Here is a 15,417-nt window from a genome sequence, read left to right as displayed (position 1 = left end):
CGCCCCCGGCGCACGCCAGCCCTCCCGGCGCCACGTGCTCGCTGAAGGGCGGTGCAGGGGGCCGAGCAGTAAGATGTTCTTGCTGCCTCTTCCGGCAGTCGGGCGAGTTGCGGTCCGACATCTGGGGCTGAAGCGTGTCTGGAGTCAAGGTCTCGCCACTGCAGCCATGACGAAGGTGAGATGCCGCGTCTGGCTCCGGGGCCGCCCCGGGAGTCCTGCCCGCGGGCTACTGGGGCTGCGGGTCAGGTCGAGGCCGTCGTGTTCCCGGCTTTTGCGCCAGGTTGCAAAAATGAGCCCAAAAGAAAAGTTCCCTCCCTTTGCAGATCTCATCCTAGGCAGGGCCAGAGTCTCGGGACTGCCTTTCCCCGGAGCTTTCTCCAGCTGGCTGTATGCCGAGCTGGGGTGAAATGTCCTCTAAGGACCCAGAGTTAGCCAGCAGGGCTCCACACCTCCCGTCCTGCCCTGCTGAAGTGGAAGGCCTGGAAAACACGGGTCCTCTGGGAATAAACGGCCTGAAAGGCTTTCTAGAGAAAAATAATGCCTCTCTAGGGAAAAGGGCTTTGCAAAGAAATCTTTTAATTTTCGTGAAATTAAAGCAGTGTGCCTTCCAGAGGCGAAGCCTTTCCCACCTAATCGAGCTCCAAAAAATGAAAACGGTCACAATTGGGATGTGGATGATCTGGAAAGGGGAATGGCTTGGGAGTCATGCTTGAGGACCAGAAAGAAATGACTGTCCCTGGCGAGGAATGTTCTAGACGGAGCTTAGGTCTCTGGTTGTTCTAGATAGAACTTGAGCTCGAGTGGCAGAGGGATCAGACGCCTGTCCCTGAGCTCTTACTAATGCTATGTGACATTCTCCCCAGTTGTAACAGCCATATCTTGTCCCTCCATTTCCCCAGTTGGTTCCATGGAATCTTGGGAATGGGCAGTCTTTAAAAAGTTAGCATCTAGAAAGGTAACCAATGCCAAGGAAGCCTATTTTCTCTGACGGGAAGGACGGAGAGGACACCATTTGGTTCAAGTACCAGTGTGTTTTCTTGTTAAGGACAAAGGACTGTGAGGGAAGGCATCAGGATTTGCGCACAGTTCTGTCGCATCGGACCAGGTTTCAGTTTCCTTATGTGTCAAGCGAGAAGAAGACTGCAGGTTCATTCCACCTCAGAGTTGCCGTGAGGCAGAAACATTTTTAAAGTCATCAATTGCTGGGTAGAGGCAAGTAGTGGTTTCCAGGTGCACTCGTTTCAGTTGTTTGAGGCCTAAGGGGGGAAGCCACTAAGTGCTGAGCAAAATGCTCTTTGCTCCTACCACTCTCTGTGAAGTCACATCCTCTTCCTCTCTTTGAGCCCGAGGCGGCCAGAGTTCTTAGTATTGACAAGTGTATCCCTAGGCTTTACTGGGATAGCATACCAGAATATCTGATATTTGCATTTGAAGGTTGTAGGGGAGGAAAAACTTTTCAACAGAAGGATACAAATTATATTTGATATTTTTATGTGTACATGTCTTTAAAAGGAAAACGAAGACCCAAAAGCCTTTAGACCCAAAGCTTATATACCTTTCTAAACAGAATAAGAAATTGTGGGGATGCAACAAGACAGGAGCTTGGGCTAGGAGCAGTAAATGGTGACACAGTGACTAGGAAATACATGGGAAAATGGAAAATAAGGGTTATTTTAGTTGGTTAGTTTGTACGGGTCCATTTTTGGGTTGACTCTCAGTCTCTGGTGATAGGAATGTTCTCTCTTCCTGGTACCTGGAGAGCACCTTTCTCACGGGAAGTTTAATGACCTGCTTTTGGGTAGGAGGTGGGAGGTTGGTGCGCCATTCCTGTATCTGCTGTGTCTCAAGTGCCCGCAGCTCAAAGTAATCAATAAGACAAATTTGGCATATTTTGGAGTGGTATGTTTTGAACCCCTTTGTGGTCTGACTTGGTTACTAATGAAATTGTTTTCTTAACCAAAACACCTTTCTGCTCTTTTTTATCTGAAAGTGAAAGAAGCTCTTTATACTGTGAAAATCCTTCCTTGGGAGGGACCTTGAAGATCCTAGATAGGTAGTAATTATAGTCTTGCTTTGGCAGGATTTCAAAACACTTAGGCAGGATGAGAGTATAGCTAACCACCCAGCACCTGCTTCTGCTTTGACTTTGTTCCTTCTGTCCTTGAGGGGGACATGCTTTATCTACCCAAATTATTCATCTTTTTGCTTGTTCTCAGGGCCTCGTTTTAGGAATCTATAACAGAGAAAAAGAAAATGATGTGCCACAGCTTACAAGTGCAGGAGAGAATTTTGATAAATTGGTATCTGGAAAGCTGAGAGAAGTTTTGAACATGTAAGTATATACCTGTGGATTCAGTTATTTAAATGCCTTGAAAACAAAGGAATATTTATTCTGTGCTTTGTTGTTAGTAGATTAAAATTCTCAGAAGCATGCTGGATAGTATCTGCTCAGTGGAAGTGAAAGTGTGTATCTCTGGAATGCACTTTGCGTTTCAGTATGAGTGAGTCTACAATTCTAGGAAGTCAGGCCTCTTTAACCACTGCTCAGACTTCTTGTGAAAGTCTGATCCAGAAGGGTCTGGAATGTACCAGATTTCCTCAGTCCACCCTCCTGGCTCAAATTCGTTTCTCCCCACCCTGATTCTACCAGCCTGCCTTCCCAAGGCCTTTCTTCCTTTAATCCTCCTCCACTTTTGGGGGACCGAGGTCCCCGAACTAGTTCAATACAGCCTAAGGGTGCTGCTCCTGTCAATGCACATCTTGAGTTTCCAGAGTTTCCAGGACTTCTCAAATCCTGAGGGTGTGGTTAGAATGCTGAGTGTAATTCAGTAAATCTGGGTGGTGCCTGAGGTTTTGACTTTTCTTAGATTAGCCAGGGTCTAGAGAAGGTTGTGAAACCTTGGGCTTTCCAAGTCCTCTGAGCTGCAGGCCACATTTGGCAGAAGTAGAAGTGTCAACATAAGCTTCTGCAAGGACATCTTATTCAGATTATAGATAATTTATTGGACTCCAATCCACGTCCTCTGATAATAACAGTAATTGTCTAATCATTAGGTAACAGTTTGCATCCCTCTTCATGATCGGTCCTTCACCAGGAGACAGCCTTCTCATGCGCCTTAATTAACACATTAATCCAAAAGCTAACCTGTTAGAGTACAGAACAGCATGGCCTTCCTGACATCATTCTCAACTGCAGTACCAGGACAGCCATCCACTCCTTTGACTGATCCTGTGTTGCCACCTGGTTTGTTTGGAGATTGCCCAGCATCCCATTTGCAGATAAGCCCCCACAAACAGCCTCCATGCCGAACACACTTCAGGTCGGCCACTTAGGTTGGTTCCTTCTGCCTTATGTAAGAAAGATTTAAGATTCCCGTCAGCCTTCATCCAGTGCTCAGCTCTCCTCTGCAGCCATGCAGTCCCCATCCATGGCTTTCTGTATTTGTTTTCAAAGAAGGTTGTATTAACTCTAATCTAGAAGTTTGCTAAGTAGTTTCTAAGCTAGAATTAGAAGTGCTACCTCTGAGAAACCTGGCATGAGAGAATTCTGTATTTTGATAAAACCATAAGTGCAATAAATTTGCAGAAGCAGCAGAGTATTTTAACAATGCTGAAGGTACTTATATGTCACTTCTCAAGGGAACAGAATGAACTAATTTTTTAAATAACTATTTCCTCGTTTCAGATCTGGACCACCTCTGAAGGCAGGCAAAACCCGCACCTTTTATGGTCTGCATGAGGTATGAGATGAGGCTAAGATTTATTTGGCAAACTCGGTGAGCACCTACTATATGCCAAGCACTGTGGCTGCATAGTCTTGCAGAAAATTTTGTGTCAGATTTTATGTATAGTCTTGTCCTAGTATTGAGCCATAAGGATTACTTAAAATTACGAAGAGGTGAATTGCTGTCAGAAAGCACTGTACCTCTCGTATCCCTCAGTCTTCAGGCTTTCTTGGTTCAGTTGCCAGAGTTGGGGCACTATTATGCAGTAGAATTAATTGCAGGATTATCTTCACTCAACCTTTCAAACACATGTATTATGAAATTTTACCCAGATACAGGACTAAAAAATCCCAAAAAACAAATTTCACAGTGCTTTTGCCCTGCGCTGGGGTAGTTGTGGGAACTCATGTACCAGTTCTGCTGCAAATGGTTTGCTTTACCGACGTAAAGTGGCCGATTTTGTGTGTTTGCGACACAGGACTTCCCCAGCGTGGTGGTGGTCGGCCTCGGCAAAAAGGCCGCCGGAGTGGATGAGCAGGAAAACTGGCACGAAGGCAAAGAAAACATCAGAGTGGCCATCGCAGGTTAGTGTACTTTTGGGTTTTAACGCTGAAGGAGAGTGCTGAGCATCTGCTCCTTTAAGATGACCTGTCCCCTCTTCTGGTCCTCTTCCCCACATCACTGCCCCACCATGACTCCAGACAGGTATCTGAACAAATACTCAGCCTCCCTTGGCCTTATATTAAAGCTGGATGGATGGTTAGCTCATGGAATTTTACTTTTACATTTCTTTAGCTTATGTTTGGAGGTTTCGTGACCATTGATTCACTCTCGCAGTATCAGCCTTGGAGGCTCTATTTTACCAGGAAGTTCTATGTATGAATTTTTTTCCTTTTGTAATGCAGACCTGGTGTTGCCCAACTTTTAAATCACACGGAATCTTCATAGTTACAAATCAGAGAAAATGGACACAGAGTGTAGGGTGCTTGTTTATCACTAGTTACCGAAGGTCTCAGCTTGTCATGTGGCTGGTTTAAAAGTTGATGTCACTGAGTCCCTTCAGAGCTGAGCAGCAGGACGAGGCCTTTACCGCAGAGACTAAAGGTGGTTAAAGATGCGTTGGAAACCGTTGCTGGGGTGGTGAAGATTAGTTTGACGGATCATGTGTATTATATATGCTTGTTAAATTTACTTTCAAAGTTCATGTTGAGTGATTATTTCATAACTTTTATTTGGGAGTTTTTGCTGACTTGATCATAATAAAATGCTGCATTAATAATAGACTTTGCTCAGTTCCTCGGATATAATTTCAATGGCATCACTTCTGTCATTTTTAATCTGGGGAGCTACTGGTGATTGGGACACCTAAGCAGGAAATCCTGGTATTTCAGAAGTGGTGCTAGTAATAGTGGCCACACTGCGCAGAGCCAGACCCGTCCTCCTACCTGTCAGTCTGCCGTCCCGTGACCTGTGAGGTGTGTGCATGTCCTCATTTTACCTCAGAGGAAATGGCACCGAAAGGGCAAGTGTCCGCTGGGAATCGAAGCCCAGCCGCGTCGTTTTCTCGGCATGCCACCCCACGCCCCTCCCTTCTCCTCTTCCAGTCGTCTTTGACTGACTCTGATTTTCTGGTTCCTCTGTCCTTTCAAAGCGGGGTGCAGGCAGGTTCAAGACTTGGAGATCTCGTCCGTGGAGGTGGATCCCTGTGGCGATGCGCAGGCAGCCGCGGAAGGGGCTGTGCTTGGTCTCTACGAGTATGATGACATGAAGCAGAAAAAGAAGGTGGCCGTGTCGGCAAAGCTCTATGGAAGGTGAGGGAACGAAGCCAAGATCAGAGTCGCGTTCCCCGGTGTCCCGACAGGGGGGCCTTTGGGTGGGAGCTGCCTGCCTTTCAGTGTCGGGCACTGCTGTGTGTCTTGTCCACGACCTCCCCCATCTCTGTAGCCATTTTAAGAGTATGGTACCAGTCCCCATGTTCTGCTCCTGGCTTTCGTCATGTCCATGTCCCCCATGACTCTCTAGGCCTCTCCATGCTTGCTGGTTGCTAGTAGGCAACACCAAGTTGGCTCCCCAAAAAGGCATGGATCGAGATGACAGGTCCCACAGGTTTCAATGCAGAAAATGTCCATTTTCCAGCATCTGCTGGCACTGTGCTACCCACCAGAGCCACACAGATGGAGGGCTGTGGTGCTCGCCCTCAGGGGCCAAGGGGCAGACTCGGCTTTTGGCAGATCTGTTGAGCACCTTGTACGCTCTCGCCCTGTTCCAGCTTCTGGAAGGCAAGGTCCCGGCTGTCAAGGACAGACCGTGTAAGCCCCTCAAGGAGATGGTGCTGTGAGAACGGGGGGGCCTTGTCACGGCCCTGCGGCTGGCAGCTGCGAGGTAGTGGTTAACGATGAGGGCTCTGCGACCAGTCAGCCTAGCTTCGAGTCCTGGCTCCCCCACTTACTGGCTGGGCAACCTCACACGAGTAACCGACATCCCTCTGGGTTTCCTTTTCAGCTGTTTAGTGGTGTCATAATTCTGATCCACGTGTGCCGGGCATGGTGAACCCCAAGCTGTTTTACATGTCTCCACACTGCCCATGCTAATCCCTATTGAGCACAAGAAGAGCAAGGATCGAAGCACACGTCCATGTCTTTTCTCTTTTAAAGTCGATCTTACCCTGTCCTGGGTTGGTGTTCAGAGCCCTGATACGGGCAAAAACTAGGCGGAACTGTCTTCAGTCCCCATTGGCACTGAGCAGTGAGCACTTGGGACTGTACCATTCCCGACACAGCGAAGGAGGACAGAGTGGCCTTTCTGTGGAAACCTGCCCTCAGTTTGTGTGGTAGATTTAATTTAGGGCGTCAGAGATCCGTCAGTGCAACCCCTTTTTTCATACAGATGAAGATTCTGAAGTGAAATGCTTGCTTGGGTCTCCTGTTTCTCAGCTCATCATATTGTCCGCCACCCTGGGTCAATCAATTCCCAAAGAACGAATCCAGGTCTCATTTGTCCATTTGTGTAGTCTTCCTCTTTGGTTTTGACCAGCTGTGACATTGTCTAGAGAGGTTGCCTGACAGTGACCCTGTGCTTTCTTCTGCCAGCGGGGATCAGGAGGCCTGGCACAGAGGGGTCCTCTTTGCTTCGGGGCAGAACTTGGCACGCCAGTTGATGGAGACTCCTGCCAATGAGATGACGCCAACCAGATTTGCCGAAATTATTGAGAAGAATCTCAGAGGTGCTAGTAGTAAAACGGAAGTCCACATCAGGTAATTCAGGATTATGTTTTAGACGCAGAGGACGTTAAGCCAGAAGGAGCCGTAGGGATCCTAAAATCCAGCTCCTTTATTCGGAGGAGCGTCTTGTAACTTGAGACCAGGGAGGTGAGAGGACCTGCTCGTGGCCACACAGAAGCTGGGATAAGTCTCAGTTTGAGGTTCTTTGTCTTTGAGAGCGTGCCATGGCTTCAGGCTGTATACGTGTGTGTCGTAACAGCTTTATTGAGATATAATCCACATATAGTTTACCGTTTACCCACGTAAAGTATACAACTCAGTGATTTCTAGGATATTCGTGGGGTTGTGCCACCATCACCACAATCAGTTCTAGAACATTTTCATTACCCACGAAAGAAACCTTGTCCGCATTGGCAGTCACCCCTCGTTTCCCTCCCCCACCCGCCAGCCATCCGTTCACGGGCGTTGGGGTCGTTTCTGCCTTTATGAATAATGCTGTTGTGTGTATTATTAGTGTGCAAATTTTTATGTGGACAAATATTTTCACGTCTTTTGGGCATATGTCTAGAAGTTGAATTGTTGGATCCAATGGTAACTCTAACTTTTTGAGGAACTTACATATTTTGTTGTTTTGTTTTGGTGAATTTTTCCTGTCTTCTCCTTTTGACACAAGTGAAGAACACAGCATGCCTAACCTGGCATGGAATGAGACTCTGTCTTGTGGATCCTCTGAGCCACATGCCAGACCTGGTGTCCCCAGGCAGTCCCGAGGTGTCATCAGCAGCGAGGCTGTTGGATGTACAAGGCTGCTCCCCCAGGTCCCATTACCCTCTGGGTACCCATAACCTACCTATAACCCTACCCATAACCCTGTAAGCAAAGCGAGTCTGAGCCTTTGGGCATTTATGACTAAAATAAATTGAGAGACGTTGCTTTACATAAAGAATTCTTCACCGTCAAGCTTGTTTCACAAGGAACTTCCATTTAAAAGCATTCTTCAGCACTCGATTGTGATTATAGTTCACACTTTTTCAGGAAACCCCTGTGGTCTAGATAGACTGAAAAAAAAATACTCTGTTGAAAACACAGTACTTGGAGCTTGGTGAAAGTTTTGGAAGGTTAGCGTATATTTAATCTGTAACACTGCTTAGTCTCTGTAAATGTGTCTTGGCAAAGACTCCTCCTTGTTTTGAGGAGACGCCAGAGCTACTCTGTGTCAGCAAATCGTGGCTGTGTGGTTACACGTCAGTGACGGCCACCTCCTGTGCACCTGCGAATTCGGCATGTAGAGATGTAGGAGGTGCTCTGTGTCCCCAAAGAGGTGAAGACCGGGTAGGGAGGAACAAGCAGGTGAAGGGGGCACGCAGAGGGTGCTGTAGGAGCAGAGAGGCGAGGAGGAAGAGTTGCAAAGGCTTGCCAACAAAAGGTGCCTAAGCAGCGTCCTGAGGTTTGCTTAGAAGCTACCAGATGACGAGTGGGAAGGCAGGGCGTTTCGGGTGGGCAAGCACGTGGGCAGAGGCCCCTTGGGAAACTGCAAGGCTTGTGGCGGAACAAAGGGAAGCCAGCCAGAGCTGGGGAGGGTGAGGTGGGCGGAGTGTAACCCATCACACCGAGACAGCCATGCCAAATCCGCTCGAGTGTAGGTGGGTGTAAATCAAAGAAATACAGACAGTACTACTTCCAGAAGGGCGGGACTTTAATAAAACATCAGAGACTGAGTTCGTAATTAAAAATACCCACGTTATATAGCCTTGTTTCTTTTCAAGTGATTTTTTACTGTCATACCTTCCATTTTTATATTCTTTCCCCTCTGAAGTTCAGTAGGTATCTGTCCATTATGCAATCCTAGTTTAGTAGTTTCACCTACTGAATCGGCTAGAGCAAGAGGAGCATCCTTGGAGATCGTCATTGCCCATCTGTCTGTGGGAGGGTAGGGTGTCTTTTGGCCCAGTTACAGTGGCCAGAAATCAATACAAAGCTCTTTTGTATCCCCAACATAGAAGGAATAGCGACATGGCCTGGTTCTGGTTGGCACTCAGGACTATACCCATTCTATTACTCCCAATGGTCCTGTTTATTGAGTAGTAAGTCATTAGTTTTCCTACGTCAGTTAGACATCTCAAATTGTGATTGAAACCATGAGAAATAGTGTGACAACATTAAAAAGACTGGATTCCAGCAATTCTAGAAAAGCAAAGAGATAGGATATTTTAGTTAAATTAGTGAAGTGTAGCTTCGTTGGGTTTTTGTTTGTTGATTGATTGGTTGGTTGGTTGGTTTTGTTTTTTAGAAATACCAAGAAGTAAAGCAATAGACTCCTTAACTCTCTTTAAGCCCACTGTATGGTCTCAGAGCCTTACTTTTACATTAAAACTTTATAAGTATGTAAATAGATTAGGAAAAAATGTTGAGCAACAATTATTTATTGACTGTACTATTACCTGACATATCATGTACCAGGCATGAATTCTCTATAGCTAATCTTTTGAGGGTGGTGTCATTGACCTAATTTTATAGCTGAGGAAACAAGTGACTGGCCCAAAAATATATAGAAAGCAAATAGGACATGTTAATCGAAGCACCGACACATGTATATTTTAAGAGCTTGTATGTTACACTTTTTTACACATGGATGAGCTTTTTCTAAGTTATTTTGAAATAGAGATAACAAGGTGTATTTACTTTTTTCCCTTTCTGCCCTATAGACCCAAGTCCTGGATCGTGGAACAGGAAATGGGGTCATTCCTAAGTGTGGCCAAAGGCTCCGATGAGCCTCCAGTCTTCTTAGAAGTTCACTACAAGGGCAGCCCCAATGCAAGCGAACCGCCCCTGGTGTTTGTTGGGAAGGGAATCACCTTTGACAGGTATGTCTTTATTGTATCTGCGCTGTGTACTTCCGTGAATGTTTTGTATGCACTTGTATTATTTGGTATATAGTTTGCTTCAAAAGCATGGTGTTTGGTCCTATCTTATATGTTGACTTTAAATGTGTCAAGCTGCCGTTTATAGAATGTTTACTGTGTATCAGAGATTCTGTTAGGTATTTTACATGTATTACCCTGATCTTACCCCTAGGAGCTACGCACTGTAGACATCGTACAAGTAAAAAATGTGCTTATTGGCCATTGGTATATCTTCAGTGAAGTATCTATTGAAATCTTTTGCCTCTTTTTAGAAACATCTGTCTTACTGAGTTAAAAGTTTTAAAAAATGTATTCTAGATACAAGTCTTTTGTCAGATATGTATGTTGAAAATGTATTTTTCCCATTCTGAGACATGCCTTTTCATTTTTTTAAGTGGTGTCTTTTGAAGAGTGGTTTTTAATTTTGATAAAGTATAACTTTTCAGTTTTTAATTTCATATTTCATGCCTTTTTTGCCCTGTTTAAAAAATTACCTGTACCTAAGTCTGTTTTCTTCTATAAGTCTTAAGATTTTTTAGCCTTTAGGCTATGATCTATTTTGAATTTTTGTGTGTGGTGTGAATGCACTGAGGTTCCCCCCGGTCCACTTTTTTTTCCTCTATGTTGTCATTCGTTTGAACACTATTTGTTGAAAAGACTACCCTTTCTCCATTGAACTACCTTGACACCATCGTCGAATCAGTCGACCACATCGTAGTGCGTCTGACTTAGGACTCCGTTCTCCACCAGGACCTTTGACCAGAGGATCTCGATTTCATGCAGCTTTGTCTTGCAATCTAGTAACAGGAGCCCTCCGGCTTTGCTCTGAGTCCTTCTCATTAGCATATCAATTTAAAAATTCATTTGCCATTGCTTATACACACACAAAAAGCCCACTGGGATTTCGATTGAGATAGAGAAATTTTTTTTTGGTAAAAATTTGGTAGTTGTGTGAGTAATGAAAGGAAGCGGGTAGGACTGATGTAGGGAGACCTGAATATGTGGGAGCCGTGAATGATCGCCAGTGGCACCCTCTACTAGGATGGACGTGGTGGAAAAGAAATGGGTGGATTCGAGAGAGGGTAGATGGTGAACAAAGGTCACTGCTGATCTTTGCCTGGTTGCTTTAGAATGATAGTCCTACAAGTAGAGTGAAACTCCCAGAACAAGTGGCTTTGAAAGAGAGCTGGCGAGGAGATAGGACAACCTGACGGACCAGTGTGCTCCCTTGGCCCCCCGGGGTTATCCCTGGACTCCCTGGACCAAGAGTGTATTTCTTTTCCTATTCTGAACCAGTGGATAATCTGTAATTCTAGGTGCGATTGGCAGCCATCTAATCATCAGGTATTTCTGAGGTGAGTGAGAATTAGGACCTGACTTCTAAGGAACGCAGACCTCGGGGCAGGGAGTAGACTCTCCAGAGCCACCAGGGCAGCGGATGTCAGTAGGTGTCAGAACTCAGTGTCAGAGCCCTGCTCTGTGCCCAGCATGCAAAGCAAGTGGTTTCTGGATTCTTACAAACTGGAAGCAGAAAGTCACTAGCTAGTTATAGGAGCCTGTTTGGGGGAGCAGCTTGGGTTTCCTGCTCATTGAAATCCTTGTCAGCTCTTGTGTTTGAGTGCTGTCTCCGAGCCTTTGGGTCAGCACTTTCTTTGTGCCTGTGCCTGGTTCTGGTTGTATTTTGCCATCAGCAAGATCTAGCATACCTTGTGAATGTGGAAGGGACTCGTTCTCCTGTCCGTCTGTGGAGTGAAATCTTCCCAGTCTTCTTTGAGCTTGTTGGCTTTCTGGAATAGTTTGTGACCTTCAGGTTCAGTAAGTGGACTGATTCATAAAATTTGCTGAAAAGGCAAATCTATGTCGGGGTCAGGAGTTAATGAGCTAATACGGAGGTGGAATTTGAGCAGCATTGATTACATGATGTAGTAGTGTTTCCAGTGGCTCTGCTTAAATTTCATTTGGATAGGAATTAAATGAGCTAAGACCCCCATCTATATTTTCATAAAACTGCAATATCTTTTAAAATGTTGAAATCATTCAGATTCTCAATTTAGAAATTTGAATTTTCTTTGCTAGGTAGATGGTGCTTTTACATGGCGGTTACCCTGAACTTACATATTCCTTTTTAAGAAAGTGGTTTGGGCCTTTTACTTTACTGTTAATATTGTGCCTTGTCCTTTCCTCCCATAGTGGTGGTATCTCCATCAAGCCTTCTGCAAATATGGACCTCATGAGGGCTGACATGGGAGGAGCTGCCACTATATGTTCAGCCATCGTGTCTGCAGCCAAGCTCGATCTGCCCATCAACGTCATAGGTGAGTGGGCAAGGGGGTGTGTCTTGGAGAGCTTCTGAAATCCAGTCAAATGGTAGAATGAGATAAAACACGTGGTTTCCTCTCATCGGAAAAGATCAAGAAATGTTTTTAAAATAGCTTTTCATCAAGCAGAAGCTGTTCAGCCAGGATAAGTGTTTTCACGTCTGAACTGACTGAATTAAATGTATTTTGCAATCGTGGGCTGTAACTCGAATTGATTTGTTTTACTTCCGCAAAAAAGTGGTCAGCAGTCAGGCACATAATGTCAAGTTTGTGGTTTCCTCCAGTGAAAAATGCCCAGGAGTCAGGGCAGAAGGACACTGTTGGATTATTTAGTGATTGCCTCATAGGGCTGTGGACAGTTAAATGCCACGATACACAGAAAATGCCTGGAAGAGAAAAGTGCTGTGTACATGAGGGTTTTTGTGTGATACAGGATGCTGGCCACGATGCTGGGAGTTTGCCATGTTTCAGAGAAGCGGAGGAGGGGGAGACTAGGGAGAAATGACTTGCCCAGTGTCATATTCATTGCCTGGGAAGGTAGAATTGGAATCCAGGTGTGTAACATGCTCCCTCGCCCTTTAAATATCAGTCCTTTTCTTGCTGACTCTTTGTAAATTGCAAACATCATGACATGTCATCCCTGAATACTTACCGAGAACAAGGACATTCTATGTCATAACAATACCATTATTTCCAAAGATCGACACGATAACCTAAGTCACACTTCCCAGTTGTCTAAAAAGTATTTATTTTGTATTCGTATACACACACTTATTTCTGTTTGCTTTTTTAAATCTAGGAGCCGATGGAGGATCACATATCACATGTGGTCGCCATGTCTCTTTAGTTTTCTTTAATCTAAACCCTATTTCAGCCCTTTTTTTCTTTCATGACATAGGCAGTTTTGAAGGGTCCAAGCTTGTCTTGTGATACTCTGTGGTCTGGATTTACTTGGTGGTTCATGATGGAATCAGGTTAGGGTTCTTTGGTGAGAATGCTACATAGTGATGTGTACTTAAGTTGCCGATACATGTAATTGTCAGTTGGATCGTTGGTGATGCTAAATTTGATGACTTGGTTAAGGTGGCACCTATGTCAGGCATGCTTCTGATGGCCCGTCAGTGGCATCTTCCCAGGGAGTGGCATATTTGGACCCAGCACATGCCATGTACCTTCACTTATTTTTTTCCAATAGGTTTGGCCCCTCTTTGTGAAAACATGCCCAGCGGGAAGGCCAGCAAGCCTGGGGATGTCGTTACAGCAAAGAATGGGAAGACCATACAGGTTTGTAACTGGAAGGCACAGCCCTCCCCATTCTGGCGTTCCTAAAAGAATCCCCAAATAGCCCCACAAACACATCTTGATAGGTACAGAGCACGGGCTCCATGTTGGGGAGGGCGGTGTCTTTATTGTGAGTAGCTTTTCATGCAGAATCAAAGTATTTCTTCATAGGAATTTGAAGAATGTTTCCCTACCTTATTGTCCCTACTTCCTGTATGCTGTATACACAAATCACCATGAATTTGCAGCCATCCCTGCAGAGCACGCAAAGCTGTACAAATGCAGGCTGTTTTCTGAATATAACCGTGCCACACGATCACCTCCCTCCATAGGCATTCAGGTGTAAAACGTGTCCTGAGTCATGGGCTCTGCACTCCTGGGGTTTGGCAGCAGGTCCTCTGCTGGGGCCCGTCATGTACGGATACACTGCCCATGACGACCGGGCCTCTATATGAAAGAAGGGAATCTGATACATATAAAGCTTCCAAAATCGCTTGAGTGCTTGTGTCTGGAGTTCCAAGCTGCCACTTCTCTTAACTTTCTTCAATTCTTCAGCCTCTTTGTTTTTAGAAATCTTGAAAAATTTCCCTCCCTATTATAAACTTGTTGGTCATAGAAAATGGACCAACATTTTCTATTTCAGCTTCCAAAGTTATCAGAGTACAGGGATTATTAAATATTTGCTCTTCAGATTAAATATATTCCTATTCTAATTGAAGTATAAGTATGTTTTTGATATTCGGTGACACATGTCACACCAGCTTTTTCACTATTAAACTGGACGTTGTTGTGAGTGTCCTGATATTCGTACTGGTGTTACTGACCGCTTTTCTATTTCGACCCTCCTCGCAGGTGGACAACACTGATGCTGAGGGCAGGCTCATCCTGGCCGACGCGCTCTGTTACGCGCACACCTTTAACCCAAAGGCCATTATCAATGCCGCCACCCTAACAGGTCAGACAACAGGCTTTTCCTGCCTTTGTGTGAAGAAAGTCTTATTTGTTGGCCTGGAGTGCACACATTTTATTCAAGGCACTGTTTTGCTGAAATTTGGCTCGCTCCATGGGTATTCAAAGATCTTTCACCAAAGGACTCATTCTGTAGCTGTAAACTGCTTTGAATATTAGGTTTGTTGTTTTAAACATGCCAGGCTGTACCTGTAAAACAATAACGAGTGGGTCAGGCCAGCCCTTCCAGAGAGACATCTAAAAATGATACGAAGAGATGTTTTGTTAGGATTACCAGTTGAGACAAATCTGAAAAGATGAGTGACAAATCCCAAAATTAGTAGTTTTTTTCTTTTTTATTATTGATCATGAAATATCTGATGCCTACTGAATTTTCTGAACTTTTTGTTCTGGGTATTATACAGAAATAAAAACCTTTCAGCTGGGGAGTAGCAAGACCTTACTATAACAGAGGCAGGGCAGTCTAATGTGTCATGAGAAACATGTTGGCTGTAAGGCCAGCCCAGGGGTGACCCCAGCTGTGCCATTTACTAGTGGGTCAGCCTTGGGCAAGTTACTTGACCCCCTCAAGCGTCAGTACCTGGGGACATGTCCGTGTATAGAATTGTGAAGCCTAGAGGGAGTTCGGGGCAAGCCCCTTTAAGACAGTGCCCGCATGTGGCAGGCACTGGGTGAAGGCTATGCCACCGCCGGCTCCGTAATGAGTACATTTCTAAAGAGCTGACAGCGGGCGCTGCCTTACTGCCAAAACCCAGTGTTTGTAATCTTTCATCCAACAGTTCTCTTTCTAGGGGTTCATTCTGTCTGTCTCTTTAAAGAATAAATTCAGATCAATTTTTTATCCTTTGTTTTTAATTCTTCCCCTGGTCACGTGAGCCTTTCCTCTAGCAGAGCTTTTCCTTTAGACCCTCTTGTGTGTGGATCTAACAGCAGTCCACGGATGTGTTTGCTGAGTCCTTTTTTAAGCTGGGGTTTTAGTATTTCCACAGTCCTTAGTCTT

The 15,417-nt window shown here is 45.2% G+C and overlaps 1 protein-coding gene across 1 annotated transcript in view; it reads left to right on the top strand.

The window, feature by feature from the left end:
• Positions 1–17: 17 nt before the first annotated feature.
• LAP3 (leucine aminopeptidase 3) overlaps positions 18–15,417 on the top strand; it is a 21,720-nt gene continuing 6,320 nt past the window's right edge. The window contains 10 exon segments of the mRNA XM_006926925.3: positions 18–175; positions 2,217–2,332; positions 3,686–3,740; positions 4,204–4,309; positions 5,377–5,536; positions 6,815–6,979; positions 9,652–9,810; positions 12,040–12,164; positions 13,363–13,451; positions 14,301–14,403. Coding sequence (XP_006926987.1) covers positions 74–175; positions 2,217–2,332; positions 3,686–3,740; positions 4,204–4,309; positions 5,377–5,536; positions 6,815–6,979; positions 9,652–9,810; positions 12,040–12,164; positions 13,363–13,451; positions 14,301–14,403 — 1,180 coding nt within the window. The 5' untranslated portion in view covers positions 18–73.

Source organism: Pteropus alecto, unplaced genomic scaffold (genome assembly GCF_000325575.1).
Source record: "Pteropus alecto unplaced genomic scaffold, ASM32557v1 scaffold5, whole genome shotgun sequence".
Classification (NCBI taxonomy): domain Eukaryota; kingdom Metazoa; phylum Chordata; class Mammalia; order Chiroptera; family Pteropodidae; genus Pteropus; species Pteropus alecto.
This window is presented reverse-complemented; position numbering and strand designations above follow the sequence as displayed.